Below are 24,431 nucleotides of genomic sequence, written 5' to 3' on the forward strand. Positions count from 1 at the left end.
TTGTCTTTATGTCAGAAAATCTGACAAATGTCTTCTAAATTACTCAAGAGCTAAAACAGGCAAAAGTGCAATAAATTATAGGCCAATTACAGCAGAATCAGGACTTGTGGGTGTTCAACAGCATTTGACATCACAATAATCAAATAAACATATGGCGAATACAATATGGCAGAATAAGTCTAAATAAATAAAAGAGCCAATCACTGATTTGATAGGGTTGAAACCAGGTACGGTTGAAATGTCGTTTTCCCACTGCGTGGTGCGATTCGACTTCGGCTCGGTTTGCTTTTCCACTGCAGTTTAGTACCAAGGTTATTTTCTTAAACGAAAACTGAAGCTAAGACTAAAACTATTGGTCAAAAAATATTTTCGTAAACTGAAATAAATTGGAAATTTCAACATAAATGACAAACTAAAACTAAATGAAACTACCAACAGTTACTGAAAAAATAACCAAAATAAAATAATAATTAGCAAAAATAAATAATCGTTTTTGTAACTAATCGTTTTCACTCTGATCCTGTACCGTAAAATAACGTTTTTCCATTCTACTGCGCTGCTTTATTTTTCAATGTACAATTCTTGTGTCTTTTGCAGCGTCTCCCACATGACAAGACATTCTAAACACGCGGCACTCAAGTCAAGAGACCTTGCGCTTTTCCCCCATTCCACTGCCCGCGTCTTTTTTCCATTTTTCAAAGCAAAACTGCTTTCTGTGTGAACCAGCCCAAAGACGCAGACATGGCCAAATACATATTTCATCAAAACTTTCAACACCAAACTTCAACAACATAAGGGCAGATCCTTTGAGCGCTGCTGATGACGCTGTGAAGTGACGCTTGAGTGATCAATTATTCCAATGTATAAATAAACTTTCCTTCAATTCCTACATCCTCCTTTTCTTTGGAAAGGAAGAATAGGAACGTATCCATCATTTTCCATCATGTCTACACCTTGTGCAAATACAGCTGTACCTGAATTCCAGGTAAGATAACCATCTCATGTGAAACTAAACAAGATACACAGTTATCTTAATATGAATGAGTATAGGAATAGGATTGTGATTTTAATGGTAAAAGACTAGGGTTAGGGTTAGGTGCTACGGTGGAAAACTATACATGGTGAATAACTGTAATAGATCTAACCGTACATTTAATGTAATTTTACAGTAAAACACCATTAAATTTAAAATTTTTGGATGTGAAAAAAGTAATTGTATAATTTACAGTGAAAAACCATAAATTGACATTTCCACTAAGATTGATAATATCATTTATTTCTTTTAATATCAGTCTAATGCATTATTAAGCGATGTTAGTGTTTCAGATCGTCCCCGAGGAGGCGGGTTTCGTGACATCATCGCATACAACAGAAGTCCCATTTCATTGGCTAAGTGCCAGCCAATAAAACAGCTCGTTTGAACACCCCTGCTCCGCCCCAATTTCTCTCTCGCCGCCACTGAGTTTCAAGTGCACAAGTTAGTTTTGCATCTAATATATCACGAAGATAGTAGCAAAAGTCAAGGCGCCAAATTTGAAATTGCAGTGACAGATTTGAGAAGTTGCAAGTGCATAATTGAGGTTGTACTGCGAATGTGAATGTAAGAATAAGTGCAAATATATATTACAAGTTTGTGTCAGTCATTGTATTTTTGTGAATGGCATTTTACACTTTTGTGACTACTTGTCTGCAGCTTCTTAAAGCTGCTTTTCTTTGCACTTCTCCACAGTAAGTCAAGTCACCTTTATTTATACAGCGCTTTTTACAATACAGATTGTATCAAAGCAGCTTCACAGTGATAACATGAAAATAATACAACAAAGTTTGTTTCTAGAAGAAAATTAAGGAACAACTAAGCAAGCCAAAAGCCAAGGCAACAGTGACAGGAACCCAAACTCCATCAGTGACAGAATGGAGAAAAAACCTTGGGAGAACCCAGCCTCAATCGCTCAGTTCTCCTCTGGCCAACGAGCGAACAGTGTGTGATTATGATCCAGGCAGCATTACAGGTCAGAGGTCAGATTAGATCAGAACATTCAGAATACTATCCAGTTCCATCTGGTTGGAAGTCAGAGTCATCAAGTGTTGAGGATCAGTGCCGATGGCTGTCGTGTCGATGAGGCCTTCACAGGGCTGATGAGGCTGGCACTTCAGGGATGTGTCATGGATGTGTCCAGGCGCAGGTCCTTCATCTGATCTGGTGTTTTTTTAAATAATTTTCTCCAAACCGTCAGCTCTTTCATTGATTTTTTCTGTCAGCATTCTGACAATGTAGTTTTGCAGGTCGAGGAGGGATGGCTCGTTCTATTATTTCTTTGAATCGGGGGTATGCAGAGCCGAATCAAATTCGATCAAACCTTTAGAAAGCAAAGTTTCACGTTGCTGTTGGATTTGTGTATAATTATGCACCTCCACGACTTCCTGTTCAGCATCCAGCCACCTCTTGAGTTTCTTTCTTGGAACTTTGTCTCTCTTTGTGTTTTCCAGCCATAGCTTGCAGTGATGTCAATCAGCTTGCACGTTAACAGCGATTTAAACTTTCTGATGAGATATATTTTGCACCAAATACAGCTCAAACGTGGAGTAAACTAGATTACTGAATTACTACTCGATCAAGTTAATATAGTTACCACAAAGGCGAGGAATTTGAAGAAGAAATTTTCCAACCTTACAGATTTACATCCTCCACGGTTGCCATCTTGCGCTTCCCCTATATTAGAAATATCTGGATCCTTCGACTTGGGAAAGACTTCGTCGCGCTGCTGTGATGCAATCGGCCTTCAGATGCGGCCTTCGGAGGAGCAGCTCCTGGGTGCTTCTCATCCATCCTCGTCTCCTCACTCCTCCGTCCTCCATCCTATGACCCGGAAACCGATCGAGCTCAGCCATCTTGAAGGACATCTCAATTCTGGATCGAGGAGTGAGGAGCTTCCAGAGGAGTTATGAGCGAGGAGACGGGTGAGTTTTATCGACTAAACGTGATGCACGTATACATTTTGAATTTATCGTTATGAATTTCTTAAATAATCAAATTTCAACAACATAAGGGCAGATTCTTTGAGCGCTGCTAATGATGCTGTGAAGTGATGCTCGAGTGATCAAATATTCCAGTGTATAAATAAACTTTCCTTCGATTCCTCCATCCTCCTTTTCTTTGGAAAGGAAGAATAGGAGGAAAGGAAGTGAGGAAAGGAAATGAGGAAAGGAAGTGAGGAAAGGAAACGAGAAAAGGAAGCGAAAGGAAGGGAGGAAAGGAAGCGAGGAAAGGAAGAATAGGAGGAAAGGAAGTGAGGAAAGGAAGTGAGGAACGGAAGCGAGGAAAGGAAATGAGGAAAGGAAGTGAGGAAAGGAAGCGAGAAAAGGAAGCGAAAGGAAGCGAGGAAAGGAAGTGAGGAAAGGAAGCGAGGAAAGGAAACGAGGGAATGAAGTGAGCAAAGGAAGCGAGGAAAGAAAGTGAGGAAAGGAAGCAAGGAAAGAAAGTGAGGAAAGGAAGTGAGGAAAGGAAACGAAGAAAGGAAACGAGGGAAGGAAACGAGGAAAGGAAACAAGGAAAGGAAGCGAGGAAAGAAAGTGAGGAAAGGAAGCAAGGAAAGAAAGTGAGGAAAGGAAGCGAGGAAAGGAAACGAAGAAAGGAAACGAGGGAAGGAAACGAGGAAAGGAAACAAGGAAAGGAAGCGAGGAAAGAAAGTGAGGAAAGGAAGCAAGGAAAGAAAGTGAGGAAAGGAAGCGAGGAAATGAAGCGAGGGAAGGAAACGAGGAAAGGAAGCGAGGAAAGGAAACGAAGAAAGGAAACAAGGAAAGGAAGTGAGGAAAGGAAGTGAAGAAAGGAAACGAGGGAAGGAAACGAGGAAAGGAAACGAGGGAAGGAAACGAGGGAAGGAAACGAGGAAAGGAAACGAGGAAAGGAAACGAGGAAAGGAAACGAGGAAAGGAAGCGAGGAAAGGAAGCGAGGAATGGAAACGAGGAAAGGAAGCGAGGAAAGGAAGCGAGGAAAGGAAACGAGGAAAGGAAACGAGGAAAGGAAACGAGGAAAGAAAGTGAGGAAAGGAAGCGAGGAATGGAAACGAGGAAAGGAAACGAGGGAAGGAAGCGAGGAAAGGAAACGAGGGAAGGAAGCGAGGAAAGGAAACGAGGGAAGGAAACGAGGAAAGGAAACGAGGAAAGGAAACGAGGAAAGTAAGCGAGGAATGGAAGCGAGGAAAGGAAACGAGGAAAGGAAGCGAGGAAAGGAAACGAGGAAAGGAAACGAGGAAAGGAAACGAGGAAAGAAAGTGAGGAAAGGAAGCGAGGAATGGAAACGAGGAAAGGAAACGAGGGAAGGAAGCGAGGAAAGGAAGCGAGGAAAGAAAGCGAGGAAAGAAAGCGAGGAAAGGAAGCGAGGAAAGGAAACGAGGAAAGGAAGCGAGGAAAGAAAGCGAGGAAAGAAAGCGAGGAAAGGAAACGAGGAAAGGAAACGAGGAAAGGAAACGAGGATGCACAAATAAGAAATGAGAAGCACCCTCGGTGAACTGGGACACAGCTTTGGTGTCTCGTGTCGTAAATCCAATGACGCTGACAATGACGATTCTCTCTGACCAATCAGTGATCTGCAGTGTTTACTCGTCACACTTTAGTATCGGTACGGCTCGCACGGGACCTCAACTGAGGTGGAATAAGTACCAGGTACTGCACACAGTGGAAACCCCCCAAGAGTGATCACTTATCACTTTTTGCTTCAGCATCTGTAATCTATAGAGTGCTCAAACTTTTATACAAACCACCCACATTTTTTTACAACAAAAGCCTCCACTGAAACCTCTGTAAGAAGGTTGTCATGTCATGTACATGTTGTGCCTTTGTTATAATCCACATATGTAATTGTGATTGTCAAAACATTTGGTAACTAAATAGAATTTTATGAAGTTTAGTGACAACATGTTACAATGTTTACATTGTACAATGACTGGTAGGGGACAGTTTTTATTATTGCTTGACAAAAATTTCGAGATTTCAATTCCATTATTGTGATTTGATTCCGATTTTGATTCAATATTGACTAATTTGGATACATGTTTATTTTAAATTTTATTAAAAAAAATAATCTCACCTAATGCTGTAAACATAGAGGGCCCAATCTGCTGGTATTATCAAAGGTTAAAAATAACAAATTAAATTAAATATAATGCAGTTTTTGTTATAATAACAATTATTTAATGACATAAGTACAAATATAATAAATATGTAATATAGTGCTCAGCAAAATCTCCTCTCTAGCTATTTTTTCTATTCAGTTAACATGCTATGGTCATTAAATGGCTTTCCTGAGGTAAATGTAACGTTATGTAACATAATTGTTCTCCTGCTGTTATATTGACCTCTTTCCGTGGTTGAAAAACACTAATTGGTCGATATTATGTATACTTTCGGTAAGTTGTACTGCATCTTTAAATAAAAAAGTAACAGATGATCGGTTCACGTGCACTTGAACTGAGGCGCTCAGCGATCTGTCACGTCACATTTACAAGCGCCAAACGTATTTTTGTCTGAATTTCGTAATAAAATTGACGAAATCTAAGAGCTGAGAATTAGTTTAATATTAAAAGTACCTCTTTGCTCCGCAATTTTTCTGTGCGTGAGAAAATAGATGTGTGGCGTGAGAGCGTGTGAAAAGTGTCAATTGGGGTTATGCGCAACATACTTCCGGGTTCTACAAAACAGATATAACTACTTCCGGTCGTCAGCTACTGAGGTAAACACAGCGTAGGAATGGCAACCTTTTATAGCCGGTGTTTACAGGAGCTACCCATTCTATCCATTTCAGATGTACATCGTATTGCCAAACGGACTTCCAGAGCCCCGAGTACTCCGTTAGATAAAGGATTTAAGTTTTTACGCCTCCTCATTTATTCATGATTATGAAGGTATGTAAGTTAGTATATGTAGCTTTTGCTAATGGCACCCGATGTAGAGTTAGCTAACTATCAGTAAGTTAGTTTAGACTTGTATGCTATCATAGTAGTTTAACCTTTTATATTTGCTTGCAGACGATTAAAACAATCAAATGAAGACTGGGTTTTATTTTTTTATAAAAAATTTTTTTCTGATACTTAAGCATTCGTGACATTTTAATTAAAACAGAAATAAGAATTGTATTCTAAAAAAAGCGCAAAATAAGTTACCTCAGAGATCACCTACCGCTGCAGATGCGTACGGTAATGCAAACCGGAAATGTTTATACCTGTTTTCCGGTTCGAACATTGGGCGTTCCGCATAACCCCTATTGCGTGAGTCTCACGCTCAATGCGTGAGAGTTGGCAGCCCTGTAGATTTAAACTTGCAATTCTGACTTTTTTCTCAGAATTGTGAGATAAAAGTGCAGGTATCTGAGATTGCAAGAGTGCAGCCGGGAACCTGCTGATGTGTGTGTGTGTGTGTGTGTGTTTGTGTGGGTGTTTCAGGGAAGAGATAAAGCTGTTCAACACAAGCTTTGTTTTCACTCTGAGGAAGCCATTCGCTGCAGAAACATGTCGGTTAGAAGCATTTTTTAAGTTAGACAGTTGAATTAAGGCTTTTTAATACTTAGAATCTTGGACAATCGTTGTTTGGATTGTTTAAGTCTGTTGAGATGGATCTTCTGAACCTCATGAGGGAAATCGCTGCTTTTATTTTATTAATCCAGTGGAAAACTTCTGACAGCACTTCTCACAGTATCGTAAGTGACATAATCTCATAACAGAAATCATTTAAAAATCTTCTGATCAGTAATTTACTAAATCATTGATTCCAGGTTGCAACGTGTCAACAAGGTAAGTGTTAAAGAACAAACATTCTTTCTTTCTTTCTTTCTTTCTTTCTTTCTTTCAAGAACAAACATTCTTTCTTTCTTTCTTTCTTTCTTTCTTTCTTTCAATGCTGTAAAATTAAAATACTTCCAGAGCTTAAAAGTCACCCTGAAGAATACTACAGACATCATGACTGGAACCCTTCACCCATACATGCTCTGACTGCAGAACTGAGTGAATCTCAGTCCTCTCTCACTGTAAGATGGGCCATTAATATCGACAGTAAGTCACAGCACATATTACACTATTACTATCATTTTAAATCAAATATTTTTTATTTAGTTCTGTCTGGTTGTTGTAATCAGTCGTACATCTCTTTTCTTGTTGATGGATATGTGTGTGTGGGATATGTGTGGGTTTCAATTTTTCAAAAATGAAACCCAAATATAATAGATAGATCAAATATAATATATTTATTTGATGTAGTAGCTTACCAATAATAGTTAACATTTAAAGGGGTGGTATAATGCCCTCTTCACAAAGTGTCAAATAAGTCTCTGATGTCCCCAGAGTGTGTGTGTGAAGTTTTAGCTCAAAATACCCCACAGATATTTTTATATAGCATGTTAAAGTTGTCACTTTTTGAGGGTGAGCAAAAACACGGCGGGGTTTATGCAAATTCTAGGGTTGGTGATGTCACTAACCTGTGAGGAATGTTGTGTAGTCTCTACCAGCCGTTTGTTGTAGTCCTTAAACAACGATTTATTTAAAAGCAAATATCTCCCTTTGCTCTGAACTTTGAGCGTCGTAACTTTGCAGATGTTGTTTATGCTCAAACAGCAACATTACACACTAACTAAAGTTAGAAAAATCAAATCATAATCAACCACCCTTTAAAACCAGATGTGATTGTTGCAAATTGTATTTTGTGTGTTTAAAAGTTTTGTAATATATAAGTTTCTTTAGATGTTTGTTTTTATTCAGCACAAGATGGTTTTGTTAGTAAAAAGCAACTGAAGCTTGATTGTTGGAATATTTTGTGAGCACATTTGACGTCTGTCAGCTTATTACAGCATATAATGTTCCTCATTATTCAGGGAACAGTAGAGAGTGTGTGTATAGAGAGTGTGTGTATAGAGAGTGTGTGTATAGAGAGTGTGTGTAGAGAGAGTGTGTGTAGAGAGTGTGTAGAGAGTGTGTAGAGAGTGTGTGTAGAGAGTGTGTGTAGAGTGTGTGTAGAGTGTGTGTAGAGAGTGTGTAGAGTGTGTGTAGAGAGTGTGTAGAGTGTGTGTGTGTGTGTGTGTGTGTTGAGTGTGTGTGTAGAGAGTGTGTGTAGAGTGTGTGTGTAGAGAGTGTGTAGAGAGTATGTAGAGCGTGTGTGTAGAGAGTGTGTAGAGAGTGTGTAGAGCGTGTGTTGAGATTGTGTATAGTGTGTAGAGAGAGTGTGTAGAGTGTGTGTGTAGAGTGTGTGTGTAGAGTGTGTGTAGAGTGTGTGTAGAGTGTGTGTAGAGAGTGTGTGTAGAGAGTGTGTGTAGAGTGTGTGTAGATAGTGTGTGTAGAGAGTGTGTGTAGATAGTGTGTGTAGAGTGTGTGTTGAGATTGTGTAGAGAGTGTGTGTAGAGAGTGTGTAGAGTTTGTGTAGAGTGTGTGTGTAGAGTGTGTGTAGATAGTGTGTGTGTAGATAGTGTGTGTAGAGTGTGTGTGTAGAGTGTGTGTACAGTGTGTGTAGATAGTGTGTGTAGAGTGTGTGTGTAGAGAGTGTGTAGAGTGTGTGTAGAGTGTGTGTGTAGAGAGTGTGTAGAGTGTGTGTAGAGTGTGTGTGTAGATAGTGTGTGTAGAGTGTGTGTAGAGTGTGTGTGTAGAGTGTGTGTAGAGAGTGTGTGTAGATTGTGTGTGTAGAGTGTGTGTGTAGAGAGTGTGTAGAGTGTGTGTAGAGTGTGTGTGTAGAGAGTGTGTAGAGTGTGTGTAGAGTGTGTTCAGATTCAGTGAGGAGGAAGTGCAGCTCAGCTCTTATCAGTTTTTTCAACATAACACTCGACTTCCGGTGTGAAATAACAGATGAGACAGAGATGTGTGTGTGTGTGTGTGTGTGTGTGTGTGTGTGTGTGTGTGTGTGTGTGTGTGTGTGTTTCTGAGAGTCAGTGATAATGAGAAGCTCTTCTTAAGGTGATGATACACAGGGCAACTTTTTGAGCAGTGTTGCTGGGCAATGTTGCCGTCAACGGGCAGCCAGATGAGACACAGAGCCCACGACCGATAACAATTATCCAGATAGAAATGTATTGCCTATTTTCAATGGGAAAGTTCCCAAGCAACAATCGCTCGGCAAGATTGCCCAGTGTATCATCACCTTTAGTCACAGAAAACATAAACATAAACGCCACAGTTGACAGAATTACAGCTGATCATATCACTCTTATTATGATGATGATGCTGATATTTTGCTGATGCCGATGCTTCACACACACACACACACACTCTCACACATTGTGGAACCGGAAAAGATAGTTTTTCGAAAATATTTTTTTGGACGATTAATAAGTATTAATAATAAATACTTAAGTATTTTTACAGTAATTACATTATCTTAATAGTGAAGAATTGTTTACTAAAGATCATAGACTGAGTTGTACAGTAGACTTGTGTAAACTCTGTCTGACGCTTGTGTTCTCAGGCACCATTCGCCATCTCACTGGCACATGGATCACATGGTCAGAGAACAATTATAACACAGGATCAAGTTATAGTTATAGATATAGATGCGGATACAAGCCTGAGTTCTCCTCTGATCAGATCAGCCTCGCTGGCCGACAACAGGTGAACATATGACCATCTCACACACACACACACACACACTCACACACACACACACATATTCCATACCAGCATCACGAAGATGCCAGAGATTAAAGAAAACAATGATTCATGGTACTACTGTGTATTCTGTAAGAAAAAATGATGTGGATGTCGAAGATCTCAAAAATGAAGTTTATTACAGCATAGCAGTGGCAAGGTACACGAAACACCTCGGGTTCCCCGGCGCCAGAATGAACCCAGAACATCCAAATCTTAAACCTTTTATCCTGTTCTTAATGTAAATGAAGTTGCTCTTGTTGCAACAGCTGTGTCTGTATGTTAATGAAGTCGTGACAGCCCACTGTCTGAGAGGGTTCTCTGTGTCCCACATCCAGTCCCATTCTACAGTTGACTAGCATTTGTTCAGGATGTGATCAACCCAAATGGTGAAGAAACAATATAACTTGACTTTCTTTCATCTCTATGATAATTAAGCCATTTTGGGGATGAGCTCATTCTACAATATAGTTTGGAGTGGAATCTGGGTCGAGGCAGACTAATAATAATAATAATAATAATAATAATAATAATTAATTACATTTATATAGCGCTTTTCTAGGCACTCAAAGCGCTTTACATAGAAGGGGGAATCTCCTCAACCACCACCAATGTGCAGCATCCACTTGGATGATGCGACGGCAGCCATATTGCGCCAGAACGCCCACCACACACACGCTTACTGGTGGAGAGGAGACAGTGATGAAGCCAATCAGTATGTGGGGATGATTAGGAGGCCATGATGGACAGAGGCCACTGGGCAAATTTGGCCAGGATGCCGGGGTTACACCCCTACTCTTTCGAAAGACATCCTGGGATTTTTAATGACCACAGAGAGTCAGGACCTCGGTTTTACGTCTCATCCAAAGGAACTACAATTACAAAAAGAACTACAATTTCTTACAATTCATTAGACAAATTTTTGAAAAAATAAATAAATAAATATATTATATATTTTACTGAAAAACAAAACGCTGAAATGCTGACTTTACACTTAAAACAAGAACATATACTGTATCTGCCATGACATAATTAGTTTGTCTGGAAGGCCTTATGAAGATGGACCAGAAAACAGACTGAAGACGGAGATTTTAGTTTAGAGCTTTATTACAGTAAACACCCATGAAGCAAATACTACACCATCACAGAGGCACTGAGAGACTGTGTGTCCTAATCTCACTCTCTTCTTGATTGACAGCTGTGGTTCAGTTTCACTGTGTCAAATGTGTCCGTTTGTCCTTCAACCAACTATGTCTTCGATGCCTATAACCTTCCACCACCAAATCCTGGAACAGGCAGCACTTATATAAAGAGATTCGAAGCAGGTCAGTTTTATCTCTTACAGCCACTCATTTCATCTTCTCTGTTCTATGTGGCGGGATGTTTGATTATTTCCTCTCCATCTTATTATAATTTTACATTAAAACTGTAAACTACGAGCCACTGCCCACTGTGTTCCACATTTAATTTTGAGATCTACTTCAGCTGAAATATACAGATGAGGCCGGTGCTCAGACGTGGGATATTATGAGCTGTGTTTGAAATCATCCTCAGTCAGAATTCCCTATATTAATGTCATTAAGTCCATTACATGAGAAAAGACCAAATGGAATTATTGCTCAATGTGGGATTAAATCATTATATTTTGATTTTATAATTACTTCGACGTGGGTGAAATGACCAGGATCCTTCCCACTATATGAGCCATATTCAGTCAGAGTAAGGAACGGCATCATGTTAATTCTGTCTGAAACCAGAGATGCTATTATTGGAATTTAAAGCCATATCATATATTCCTCAACATTGTCACTTAGATGACTTTTAAATTTAAATTCAATAAAATATTCACAATAAACTCACATCAGACTCTGTGAAATTGTGTGTAACCAAATCAATGATAATTAGAATAGGTTTTTAGAATAGGAGCATTTTCTGAGGGCATTTAAAGCTACACTGTGTAATATTTTAAGTAGATTTTTAGCAAAAAAACACTTTTTATATTCAAAATTATACACACTCATTAATGTGTAATCACTTCAACCAACTAATTAAGTATTCTCGCAAGTGTATAATCTGCAATTTAGAATACATACGAGCGAGTCGCTCGAATGGCGGAAGCCATGTTGCGCATCCATCTTGAAAATACATTAGACAAAGAGGGACATACCTGGAAATTCAAGCTTCGCCTTTCGCGTTTTTACACTCAGTGGCGCCGTGACGAATGCGAGGGGGAGATTACTCACAACTGCTGGCAGATTTGAAATAATACGGCCACCGTAGGAGTTAAAACACCCTCGGAATGGGACAATTGTGTCTGCATCGTGACCGAATCCCACACCACTCCCAGGAACGTGGTTCTTTGGGCTGGTGCCAACACACTTTTCTTTGTGTTGGGTCTCAACCCCAAGCTCTGGATGTGGGCAAGGACGACATGTCGATCCCGAGATGCCAGACCTGGTATGCCTGCAGTACTGCCATTGTGTGCAGACTGGCACCAGCCCGACCCGCAGCCAAGTAAGCCCTGCCCACCAAAGAAGATGTATCACAGCAGGGTTTGGTGGGCGGCACCGGGGTTTTCAGGGATGACGCAACATTGGGGGAAACACTCTTCCACCCGAGGCATCATCCCATAGCCACTCTCTCTCACCCCAGCAATATTACTGTAGTCTAATACAAGGGATTGGCCAGACTAGAACAGTGTGGCTTTTTCCATGATTTAAACAACTCGTTGTGCAAATCTAGAAAAAAAATGGCAAAACCCGGCAATGAGGTTGTTCTCTGCCTTTCACGTGGCCAGCTGATATTTAATCTGTCCACGGCACGAGAAACAACCTCAACCAGCTCCTCATATGCAGGGACATGGAGTGGCGAGTCATCTCCAAAATGCCCTCGATGCTGAGCACATCCACTACTTTGGAAGTAGACAGCTCAAACATTGGGTTCTCTGATCGTGAGGAAGAAGCAGCTGAGCGGGAGAACATCGGAACTGGCAGAGGATTCCTGAGAAAGTGCCTCAGCAGTCTTAGGATACCCTGTCAAATCCCTTTGCGAACTCCATGATGAGCGCCGCCAAAGATCTTGTCAAAGATGGCCAAGCGGGAGACTGGTAATTTTTCACAATCCTCACAAGTAGCTCCCTCGAGAGTTCAGTGCGCGTTTCCTCGGAAGGCAACTATTGCAATACTTGAATTAACTACCAATTGAGTTAAGAGAGAGTGCAAATTATTGAAATACAATTAAAGACAGCTAAAAGCAAATCAAACTTGTAATATCATGTGTATATAAATCATCTTATCTTTGATACCGCCATTATTATCTTTAGCAGTGTTTATGTATGTATTTGTTGATCAGGTGTTCAAATCTGTGTGTTTTTGTTTTTAATGTTTCACTGCTCTATGAAGCTCCTTCTGAAAAGCACACTGTGCTCTGATTGGTCGGCTGGAGCTGTGTGTTGTGATTGGTCAAATACTTTGAGCGTGTTTGGGAAATGTCCCGCCCCTTTATTTTGCGTATGAATTATTATAATGAGGAATGTTGTGTTCGTTCCTGGAAGAAACTCAAGAATACAGTGGAGGCGTTTCAGGAGTTCAGAAACACTGACACTGATATAGAGAAGACCTGGAGCTTTTTCATGATCACACAGCAACATAACACACTAAACACAGATGAACATGGAGAAAAGCAGAATAGGTCCTCTTTAATAGAACAAAACCATCCTCTTAATAGAACAAATCGATATGTGTGACCAAGTCAGTGTCACTGACATATGTGTCATACAACACTATAAATATAGCTTGATAAACCGAAGCACCAAGAGGAAACGCGAGGAGAACATGCAAGATTAAATAAGTGCTCTAAACTAGATCATCTTCACTGTGGTTTCAGACACAGCTCTGTTATCAAGATATGGCTCGGGTCTGTCTTTAATGTACATCTGTGGGATTTTACACTAGTTTTATCCAGAAGCTGAAAATTGCACAGCACATCTCTCCTCAGCTGGACACTTGATTTGACGAATCGTTCATGTCTGGAACACAAACACTGCAGGCTGACACACACTCCACTTTAATACTTTTAATTCATTTTCACTGACTGTTGATTGACTTCCCAGCAGAAATCCAATGGAACGTTCATATTTATTCAGTCCTTCATGATGATAAAATAGTGGTGATCTTCAATGTGAGCTCTGCGGCGGACAGACACACCATCGAACTGAAAAACCCAACAAAAACCCTAAAGACTGTTGAGATAAAAGAGGTATGTTTCTCTTTAACATTTTATTTTGTGCTAAAATTAATTTAAAGAACACTGCAACCCACAGAAAAATAAGGAAATAAATAAAATATCTAAAAATCTTTTGCTGTTTCCTGTCAGATTTCACACGTTTTCAGTGTAAACAAGTAAAAAAAAAAAAATCTGCAGATTAAGTAAAACATTTTTTTTCTGCCTGTTCTGTCATTTTTCATATTTGTTTGTTGGCCCTACAGGGATGCAAAGTAGAAAAATGTCTAGTGGAACTGGAATACACGGGTCCCTGTGAAGACCTTACAATACTGGTAACTATAGAATCAGATCTAATACATAGAAGGTGCACAAAACAATACAAAACATGCATGACTAAAATAATGCAATAAACATTATTTGACAGCATAAGATGTAACACAATACCCTAATATACATAACTGATGAAAATAATTATTAAAATGAAAAACCATCAAAGTGTCACAGGAATTCTGGGAATGTAATGTACAGTTTTTCACTGTAAATTATAAGATGATTTGTTCCTTTTTTACTTACAAAAACGGTACAGGTTAAATCTATTACCCAGTTTTCCCATGTACTTATCATTAAATCTGTTTTTCCAAATATTGGTATCTTACATAGAAATTGAAACTGCCTCAGAGATCGCTATAAAATTATTATTTGAAATCATAATATTTATCATTATAAATGACTGGAAAGTCATGGAAAACAACATATTATCAACAAATTATGTAAGAAGTCTGTGCATGGTAACACATGTTCATCATGGTCATTATTGGGGTTGTACAAAGTCAGTATGCAAAGTATGTCCTTGAAGCAAGCAAAACCGCTTCACGTGAGCCGGTGTCTGAAGCATGTGTATTACATGCCAATTCTTATTGGCTCCTGCAGTCAGGTGACGTTACAGGTTATATAAGGCTGCCCAGAGAGAATGGCATAAGCTTCAGATTGTCTGAAGGAAGACGTTGCCATGCCTGAAGTATGTGTAAGTAAGTATGTGAGAGCGACGAAGCCCAACTCTACACCTGCAACACCAAACATACAAGGAAGGCATATCCATATGTATTTAACTTGCTTTTATACTTAAAGGGGTGGTATAATGCCCTTTTCACAAGATGTTAAATAAGTCTCTGATGTCCCCAGAGTGTGTGCGTGAAGTTTTAGCTCAAAATGCCCCACAGATATTTTTATATAGCATGTTAAAGTTGTCACTTTTTGAGAGTGAGCAAAAACGCATCGTTTTTGTGTCTGTCCCTTTAAATGCAAATGAGCTGCTGCTCCCGACACAGGGGGCGGAGCTTCAAGAGCTCGTGTCCTTTTACCTCACACACACATGCACTGAAAATTTCAAAAACTTTTAGCCTTTTATGTTCAAACCGAAGTCGGACAATGATGGAGAGACTCAAGAAGAAGAGAAAACATGTAGAAGCAACAGGACATTTCTGAATGGTTAGTTGATGAATTAAGGTAGCTTATGTGTAGTTATCTTCTAGTCACTGATTAGCATATTCTGGGCCCTATCTTGCACCCAGCGCAATTGACTTTGTACACCGACGCATGTTTCATTCCTATTTTGCACCCGCACAAAGCGCGCTTTTCCCTCCACAGAAGCACGTCGCTAAACTAGGGAATGAACTTGCGCTCCCTGGGCGGTTCAGCGCAAAAAAAGAGGCGTGTTCCGGCGCAAACAATCCCTGGTGCTATTTTACTGTTCCATAAAACAATTGCGCCACTGGCCAGAAAAAACCTAGTCTAAAGTCAGTGGCGCGTTGCGCGTTGTTCATTATGCTATTTTAAGGGCGCATGCTTGACCATAATGTATAGCGTGCACAACGCGCATACACTTTGATTCTCTAATTTAAACAGAAGCAGCAGTTTTCATTTTTGCAAATCATATTATTACAAACTATAGATAGATAGATAGATAGATAGACAGGGCTGCCAACTTTTGAGTTTAGCTTGGAGTGAGATTTGGGGGGGGGGGGGATATGTAATTGTGATTGTCAAAACATTTGGTAACTAAATAGAATTTTATGAAGTTTAGTGACAACATGTTACAATGTTTACATTGTACAATGACTGGTAGGGGACAGTTTTTATTATTGCTTGACAAAAATTTCGAGATTTCAATTCCATTCTTGTGATTTGATTCCGATTTTGATTCAATATTGACTAATTTGGATACATGTTTATTTTAAATTTTATTAAAAAAAATAATCTCACCTAATGCTGTAAACATAGAGGGCCCAATCTGCTGGTATTATCAAAGGTTAAAAATAACAAATTAAATTAAATATAATGCAGTTTTTGTTATAATAACAATTATTTAATGACATAAGTACAAATATAATAAATATGTAATATAGTGCTCAGCAAAATCTCCTCTCTAGCTATTTTTTCTATTCAGTTAACATGCTATGGTCATTAAATGGCTTTCCTGAGGTAAATGTAACGTTATGTAACATAATTGTTCTCCTGCTGTTATATTGACCTCTTTCCGTGGTTGAAAAACACTAATTGGTCGATATTATGTATACTTTCGGTAAGTTGTACTGCATCTTTAAATAAAAAAGTAACAGATGATCGGTTCACGTGCACTTGAACTGAGGCGCTCAGCGATCTGTCACGTCACATTTACAAGCGCCAAACGTATTTTTGTCTGAATTTCGTAATAAAATTGACGAAATCTAAGAGCTGAGAATTAGTTTAATATTAAAAGTAGGTTACCTCTTTGCTCCGCAATTTTTCTGTGCGTGAGAAAATGGATGTGTGGCGTGAGAGCGTGTGAAAAGTGTCAATTGCGTGAGTCTCACGCTCAATGCGTGAGAGTTGGCAGCCCTGGATAGATAGATAGACAATTTATTATAAAAGCATACATCTAGCTTACACATTTACCCACATTATTATATACCTGTTTAACCGAAGTTAATTTGGGTGTGTTTCTCCATCCCCAACGTCACTTCTCTCTCTTTTACGGCCGTGATGAGAGCGTTGCTCTCCTCAGCTGTGAACCGCTCCTGGCGCGCGTCTGGCAAATCCGGCGTTATAATAGCAATACGCCAAGGAAAAAGCGCGTCTGCTCTTAAAGGGAATGTGAGATGATGCTCTGATTGGTTTATTTCACGTTACGCCCAAACCACACCTATGAATAATGAAGCTACTTCAGACCAACCCATTTAAGATTTGCGCCTGGCGCAAGAGTCATTTATCCCGCCGGTATAATAGCAACAGCGCCGAGACCCGCCCACAAAGTTACTTGCGCTTTGCTCTTTGACACTTGCGTTTCAGATCATTAAAATAGGGCCCTCTGTCTTGATAATCTATAAATCGTGTTCAGGGGGCGGGGTTTATGTAAATTCTAGGGTTGGTGATGTCACTAACCCGGGAGGAATGTGGTGTAGTTTCTACCAGCTGTTTTTTGTAGTTCTTAAAAAGCAATTTCTTTAAAAGCAAATATCTCCCTTTGCTCTGAACTTTGAGCATCGTAACTTTGCAGATGTTGTTTATGCTCAAACAGCAACATTACACACTAACTAAAGTTAGAAAAGTCAAATCATAATCAACCACCCCTTTAAGTTTGAAAGTAGGAGTAAATTTCATCCAGGCCCTGGTATGACCTGCCAGGAATCGCTCATCCAGTCTACCCTGGGCAGATTCCTCTTTCTCCACCGACCAATCTGGGTTTAATTTGGCCGTGGCAGGGGTCATTTCATCAACCATCTCCTCATGTGGGGTCAAGCGAGGAGACGGAGTCACTCAGCATATCCACTGCAACTCCTGTCCTCAGAACTAGATCGGTCCAACAACATGCCCTCTGCCAGACATATTACACTATATAATAAACCCTAGACATATTACACACAACTCCTGACTGCGGTAGCCAATCAAAATTGCCATGTAACACACATGCTTCAGACACCGGCTCATGAAGCGCTCCAACTGAGGACGCAGCGTAGAGTTCCACTTCGAAAGGGAACCTGAATTAACTTGCTTTTTTGTGTGTTTTTTTTAAGATAACATCTCAGTTTGAACACTGTAAGGAAATAAATGAAGCTCAGCATGAAGTGAACTGTATGAGTGAGTATCCTATAATTCATCATCTCGTTATACTCGTTGAGTTGTCTGCTCAGAACATTTGTGTGATTCCTCTTAGAATTTTCAGTTCCAGGCAAGTCTGGGTTGGCCATTGGGGTTGGGTGCGTTCTGACACTTCTGTTCGTGCTTCTCTGCGGCTGCATCACGGGTAAGTGAACAATAAAATGACTTAAAACCTGCTTTCACACCTTTGTACACAGCTATAGGGAGAACCAGGACTATTTTCTTTTCACTGTCATTTTGTTACAACCCTGCATGCCTTTATTTCTTTTGTGGAACACAAAACTCTACATAGTCTTGTAGGTATTTAATGTTAGTACATAGTAGTTAAGGCCACCTAATGTGAAATGAGACCAAATGCTTTTTGATAACTGTCGTACTCGTGCTCTTCCAGGCCTGATGCTGCGGTGGGTCCGTGGCTCGAAGCGTGGCGTGTGTGCGCGAGTGTTGCTGGTGTATCCCGCAGTGGACGGTGTGTTTCAGCGCAGTGTGATGCTCCTGGCTCAATCCCTGCAGAGTCGCGCTGGCGTAACGGTGGTCATCGACATGTGGGACAGAGGAAGCCTAGCGGAACAAGGCCCACTGCGCTGGATCAACACACAGGCCGAGCTCGCAGACAAGGTCCTCATCATCACACCGCCTCAGACCGGTACCAAACTCACTGTTTTCCTCTCAGCACCTGTCAATGTGGCGCAGACTTTGTGGGGAATTACAAAAAATTACAAGCAACTAACTCAATAGTAAGTACTAGGGCTGCCCCCTAATAGAAGAGGCTTAGTCGACCTAAATTTGATCAGTCGTTTAGTCGAAAAAAAGAAAGAAAAAAAACTCGAAAAAGTGTCGAAATCACGCAGGCTTGTAACAGACAGATAGTTAACGGAACGAAAACCCAAACATTTGCCTATATCAAGCGTAGCGTTAGTTCTGGCAGGTCACGTTAGTCAAGCTCGCATCAGCTGACTCTCAGCTGATCCACATCTACCTATAGGAATACGACGCCTATCACTGTATACATTTATAAGCTCCTTCAGTATTATCAGCAGCTATCGTGTTTCTCAGGAGCTAATTACCCTCCTCCATCCCCAGCTCCTCCTCTCGCCCAGTCAGTATTTGGCATTCTGATTCCCCTTGAATCAGAATAAACTCTCGAATTATGTTGTACTTTAAAATCTTGAATCAAATATATTTGCAAAAATTCATATTGGTTCTGTTCGGTTTACCCCAAGGGGGGTTATTGCCGCTCTTATCCATGCTAGGCTACATGGATGCGCAGGAAGTTCTCGCCCAGAACGGAACCATACCGCTAATCCAAACTGTATGCTAATTGTCAATCGTATTTGACGGTAGTGGTCCTAACAGAACATTATTCAACCTCAAATATGGCTTATTACTTGAAATATTTAAGTGCAGTTGCAGCACTTTACAAGTCCGCTCGCTCTAATGCTAACCTAGACAAATGTGTGTTATTATTAGACATAACTGTTTGTGACAGTGTGTTTACTGTATGACATACAGGCGCCAGTGCAATCACTCGCATTTAACTTAAAATACTCTGTCATTTTTGGTCATACAGATAAGAGTAACGCAAACTATAAAAGGTCTCACAATAAACTCACAATAACAATAAACAGTTGTGCTTTTGTAAAAAAGAAAATGCCACTTTCTGACAATTCGGTGTAAATTGAGCGTGTCACATAAATGAACCTCACAGACATGAGTAATATATCTATAGAAAGCTTGAATTTTTTTTATTTGAATGAACAGATTACAATGGAAAATAAATATTCTCTGATTATGCAATCCGTATGAAACGTGCATATATGCGTGTCCACTCCTGCGGAGATAAAGAGTCAGCATCAACACAGAAAACATTACCAATAAATTATTAAAACGTTTAGACAAGTCTCATTCTGTTTTTTTCACGACACATTCATAATCATTACGTTTGCTGGTGCGCTGTGGCTTTATGTTTGAATTTGAGCGCTGATTAGGCTATACGTATTTTATATAGGCAATTAAAGGCACATTATTATGATTTATGGCTTAATATAAACACGCGATTAGTCTACTAATGGCCTAAATGAACGACTACTAGTCGACAAGAAAATTCTTTAGTTGAGGGCAGCGCTAGTAAATACATGTCCTGAGTTCATTTTACCAAGTACTTATTTGTATAATCAGACTTTAACTAAGACACTTTAAAATAAAGGGTAACCAATGATTCTCAATGTGAAGCAGATAAATATAAATAACAGTCCTGTAAATTATATGGAGACATATTTTCTGAGAATGACCCATTTGTTTGTGTCTCAATATTAGGCAACTGTTGATAAACTCATATTGAAAGCACACTTCTTTTCTTCTTTGAATGCTTCTCTTTGCAGACGACCTTAAATCAAACCTAGTTCCCGGCGTGAGCGATGACACGGTTTCAGCTTCGGCCAGCAGTCTCTTCGCCCTGACCCTTAACCTGGTGTCCAGCGCTGCCTGTGATCCGCTCGGTCGGGACAAGTTCTGGGTCGTCAACCTGCAGGCCGAGGACCAGAGCGTTCGACCCGAGCTGAGAGGATTCAGGAGATTCCTTCTGCCCCGAGACTCAGAGAAGCTTCATCAGAAACTTCAGTCCTGCTTCAGCTCCTTCACCTTCAGAAACGCCTTCGAGAAGATGGAGATCCACACAGAGTTCCTAACCTGTGCCCAAGACGACAGCCAGGACCAAACACCTGCATAATCTCCTGCCATAATATGTGCCTTTATGTTTTTTTGCCTCCTATTTTCATCATGAAAGATGCTTCCTTCCAGCAGACTTCAGTTCCAGCTCTGGTCAAACTCACTGAGCAACTTCTTCACTGGTTCAGCTGTGATTGAATGTTTTCAAAACACTGTCTCTTGGTTATGCATGGAATAGAGGAGCCTAATGGTGCCCGACTAAAGGTTGTTATTGGTCTCTACTAGAACAGGTTTTCCTGCTTGAATGTTGAATACTTTCCCCATATTCTCCATTGTTGCAGCCCCTCTCTTCCCAGTCTGTCAACCAGGCCCCGCCCCTTTATTCCAAGTATGAATTATTTAAATGAGGAATATTGTGACGTGTTCGTTCCCAGAAGAAACGTCTCGTTATGTATGTAACCCTCGCTCCCTGAAGGAGGGAACGGGAGACGTTACGTCGATGTGCTGGCGTAATTGGGATCACTTCAGGGAGCCCTTTCATCTTCGAGTGTCTACAGAACGAGCCAATGAACGTTGATGTGTGTGAATTGTGTCACGTGCCCTGCCGAGCGAGTATATACACGGAAGCGGACACACGCACCTTTGTTTTTCGCTGAGGAGCCGAGATTGTGACGGCCGTAAAGCGATGGTCAGCGACCGTGGCGACGGGACGTAACGTCTCGTTCCCTCCTTCGGTGTGGAGGAACTCAACGGGGTTCGCCTAAGTGGGGAACTCGACTGGAGCAAAAAGTGCACGTATCCGCTCCATGTGGAGGGGAGTGGCGCAGCAAGCCGACACTAGAGTAGGAACTTCGGTGTTACCGGCTGGTTGAAGCGAGCACACCGAGAAAAGAGATCCTCTGGGACATCCCCGGGGCTGAGTTTGCTCTTTTCCCAGCTGACCCGAAGTCCCAAATGGCCGAGATGACTGAGCACCACCTCCCTGTGTTTGCACAACTGCTCTCTTGATTGAGCCAGAATGAGCCAGTCATCAAGGTAGTTTAGGACACGAACACCACGCTCACACATGGCAGCAATGGCCGCCTCCACGACTTTCGTGAAGACACGGGGTGACAGGGCCAGCCCGAAGGGTAAGACTTTGTACTGATATGCCCACCCCTCGAACGCAAAGCGAAGAAACGGTCTGTGTCGTGGGAGAATCGAGACATGAAAGGTCGATCACTGCAAACCAATCTTAGGGACGGATGTTCTTGAAAATGCGTTTCTGCGTAAGCATCTTGAACGGCAGCCTGTGAAGGGACCGGTTCAGGACACGCAGGTCCAAGATTGGTCGTAGCCCACCGCCTTTCTTGGGTACAATGAAGTACGGGCAGTAGAAGTAGGACTGCGATCTCTGCCTGGAGCACAGGGGTATTGTCTGCCAGAAAAAGGGGGAAATTAATACCCATGAATGCTGGGCGGGTGCTGGGCGAACTGAATCGCATAGCAATCGCAAGTCTGTTGGTACGGATGAGCTAGCGAGACGGGCTGGGAAGCGCTAGCCAGGCTCCCAGACACCATGCAAATGGGACCTGCTTCCGCCGAGGGGCAGAGTGAGTGCCTCCTGGTTTGGCAGCGGCCTGGATGGGTGGGGTCGACTTCCGACGGCTGGCTCCACGCTGTGGCCTGGGTGATGGCTGCTGTGGCGGCTTAGCGGGAGCGGAGGACGCTGCAGGAGGTCGACCTCAGTGACGAGTGGACGGAGGGGCTGCAGCCGGCGGACGGGTCTGATTTTGGGCAGCCGAGAACTGTTGGGCGAAGCTCTCGAGTGCGTCGTTGAATAACAAAACCTGGGAGAGGGGGGAGTCCAGGAACCGATATTTATCGGTCTCCCTCTTGTACGCCAGAGGTGGCGTTCCTGGACCACCACGGTGGACATCCCCATACCAACCAAACGTGCGGTTTCCTTCGACGCCCGGAGTGCTTCTGGCACTATACGTCGCCGTCCACGTCCTAGTGAGCTCCTCATGCACCTCCGGGAAGAATGGCGCCAGGTTCAGAACGCTTAGAACCAGCGTGGCCCACCCCGAGAAACCAATCGTCCAACTGAGACGGTTTGGGATGTGGTGGAGGGTTCCACACAAGCCCGACCTTCACGGCGGCCCGGGAAAGCATAGCCACCCATTCTGGATCAGACTCAGGCAACGTTACGCTCCCTAAAGGGGGCAACGCAGCCGAGTCTTCATCTCCAGAGGAGTGAAGCTCTCCCTCCAATGCTGCGACCAACATCTCGTCATAAGCTGGAGCCCCAAAGGAAACGACTGGTCATCCATGAGAAGGACTAGTGCTCCGTTGAAGGCTCCACCGGCTGCTGTGGCTGTGAGGCATGAGGGGCCCACGGAGACTGGCTCGGCGGAGAAGCCCTTACGGTAATCCTCAGATCAAAGTAGCCCTATTTATATAGAACATGAACATTCCGTGTTTGTTCCGATTCACGCATGCCAACGTTCATTGGCTCGTTCTGTAGACACTCAAAGATGATAGGGCTCCCTGAAGTGATCCCAAATACGTCAGCACATCGATGTAACGTCGAACGTGAGCGACTGAAATCCCTTAGGGTTAGGATTAGGGTTAGACTGGACCTTAATATTAGACTGGACACCAACCTCCAGAGTTCAGAAACACTGACACTGATATAGCGAAGAACTCCCGCTGGAGGAACCTTCATTTTTAGGAGAATGTTACACATCAGTGGACAGACCAGCGACTCAAAGGTCAAAGGTCCTGGCTGCTAACCTGAACAAACACTGACTCAGCTGAACTCCATCCGTGTTCTTTGGGTTCAGGATTTGTTTAGATTTCGACAGACAATTTTATCTGAAGTGATTTACTCGGGGTGATAGTTCATCAGTGTTAGATTTGGCCCATGATGGCATGATTAAATCAATAAAATAAGCAGAAATGTTTTCCATTTATTATACTTAAATAAAAATATACTCTTCCTCAGTATTTCTGTCTTGTTTTCCGGCCCTTAAACATTCTTAAATCAAGATACATTTACTGGAGAAGAAAAATGACAGAAGATATTAAGACAAAGAGTTTATATTGAAAATGAGAACAAAAATCTGCTGGGGTCAGAAAAATAAACTTAATTCAAAGGGAAATGAAGATTATTTTCCTAACCTCACTGACACATTTATTTTGTCTTGTTTAAGCATCAACTCTGAGTTTGATAAAGATTTCAGCATAGGAGACCTTCAAACATCACATCTTTCCAGAAGCAGCCGAAGACACGCCTCTTCCACAATCAATCAGCCAATCACTCGCTCACTCATTGCTGGCTCTGTGACAAACGGCTTATATTGGCTTTGGATGGAAGCCTCTGCTAAATGATTAAATGTACATGTAAAAATAAAATAAAGTGTAACCCAAGAAAGAGATTATGTTTTTGATGATTTCATAATGTAATCAATTTATCATAAAACAACATAATGCAACAATGTTATTACATGATACTCAATATTTATATTACATTACAAATATTTCACTTATTCGATAATGTAGTGCTTTACTACACTACGAGTTGTCATAGTAAGTAATAATTAAGTAAACATTATTACACCGTTCACAATTTTATTGGTTTTTGTTCTTGTTGAGAAAATGAAAAGTACAAATGCAATAATTACATAATGAGATTCAACAAAAGCTGTTCAGTTCCAGAACTGTTAGGGGGAAATTTAAATAGCAACTTATTTTAAAGATAAAGTACTTAAGTATAAGAATAAGTAGCCTATCTTTTATATAAACAT

At 41.2% G+C, this 24,431-nt stretch overlaps 1 protein-coding gene across 6 annotated transcripts; it reads left to right on the top strand.

Moving 5' to 3' along the window:
- The first annotated feature begins 6,436 nt into the window (after positions 1-6,436).
- Positions 6,437-23,631, top strand: il17rb (interleukin 17 receptor B). Of its 6 annotated transcripts, none has more exons than XR_014609425.1 (12): positions 6,437-6,692; positions 6,768-6,786; positions 6,916-7,044; positions 9,437-9,579; positions 10,814-10,940; positions 13,730-13,872; positions 14,103-14,171; positions 17,892-17,955; positions 18,032-18,121; positions 18,368-18,622; positions 20,358-21,152; positions 23,179-23,631. XR_014609425.1 is itself a non-coding variant. In XM_084138326.1 (11 exons), exons 1-11 carry the CDS (start codon positions 6,606-6,608, stop codon positions 20,702-20,704), a joined length of 1,473 nt encoding a protein of 490 aa, XP_083994452.1. In that variant the 5' UTR covers positions 6,437-6,605; the 3' UTR covers positions 20,705-23,631. The 6 variants fall into 6 exon arrangements, 2 of the variants coding, with proteins under 2 accessions (XP_083994452.1, XP_083994451.1); XR_014609426.1 differs by having other exon boundaries at positions 20,358-21,069; positions 23,167-23,631; XR_014609427.1 differs by having other exon boundaries at positions 20,358-21,069.
- Positions 23,632-24,431: the final 800 nt, after the last annotated feature.

This window comes from Abramis brama, assembly GCF_963993115.1.
Source record: "Abramis brama genome assembly, chromosome: 16".
Lineage (NCBI taxonomy): Eukaryota > Metazoa > Chordata > Actinopteri > Cypriniformes > Leuciscidae > Abramis > Abramis brama.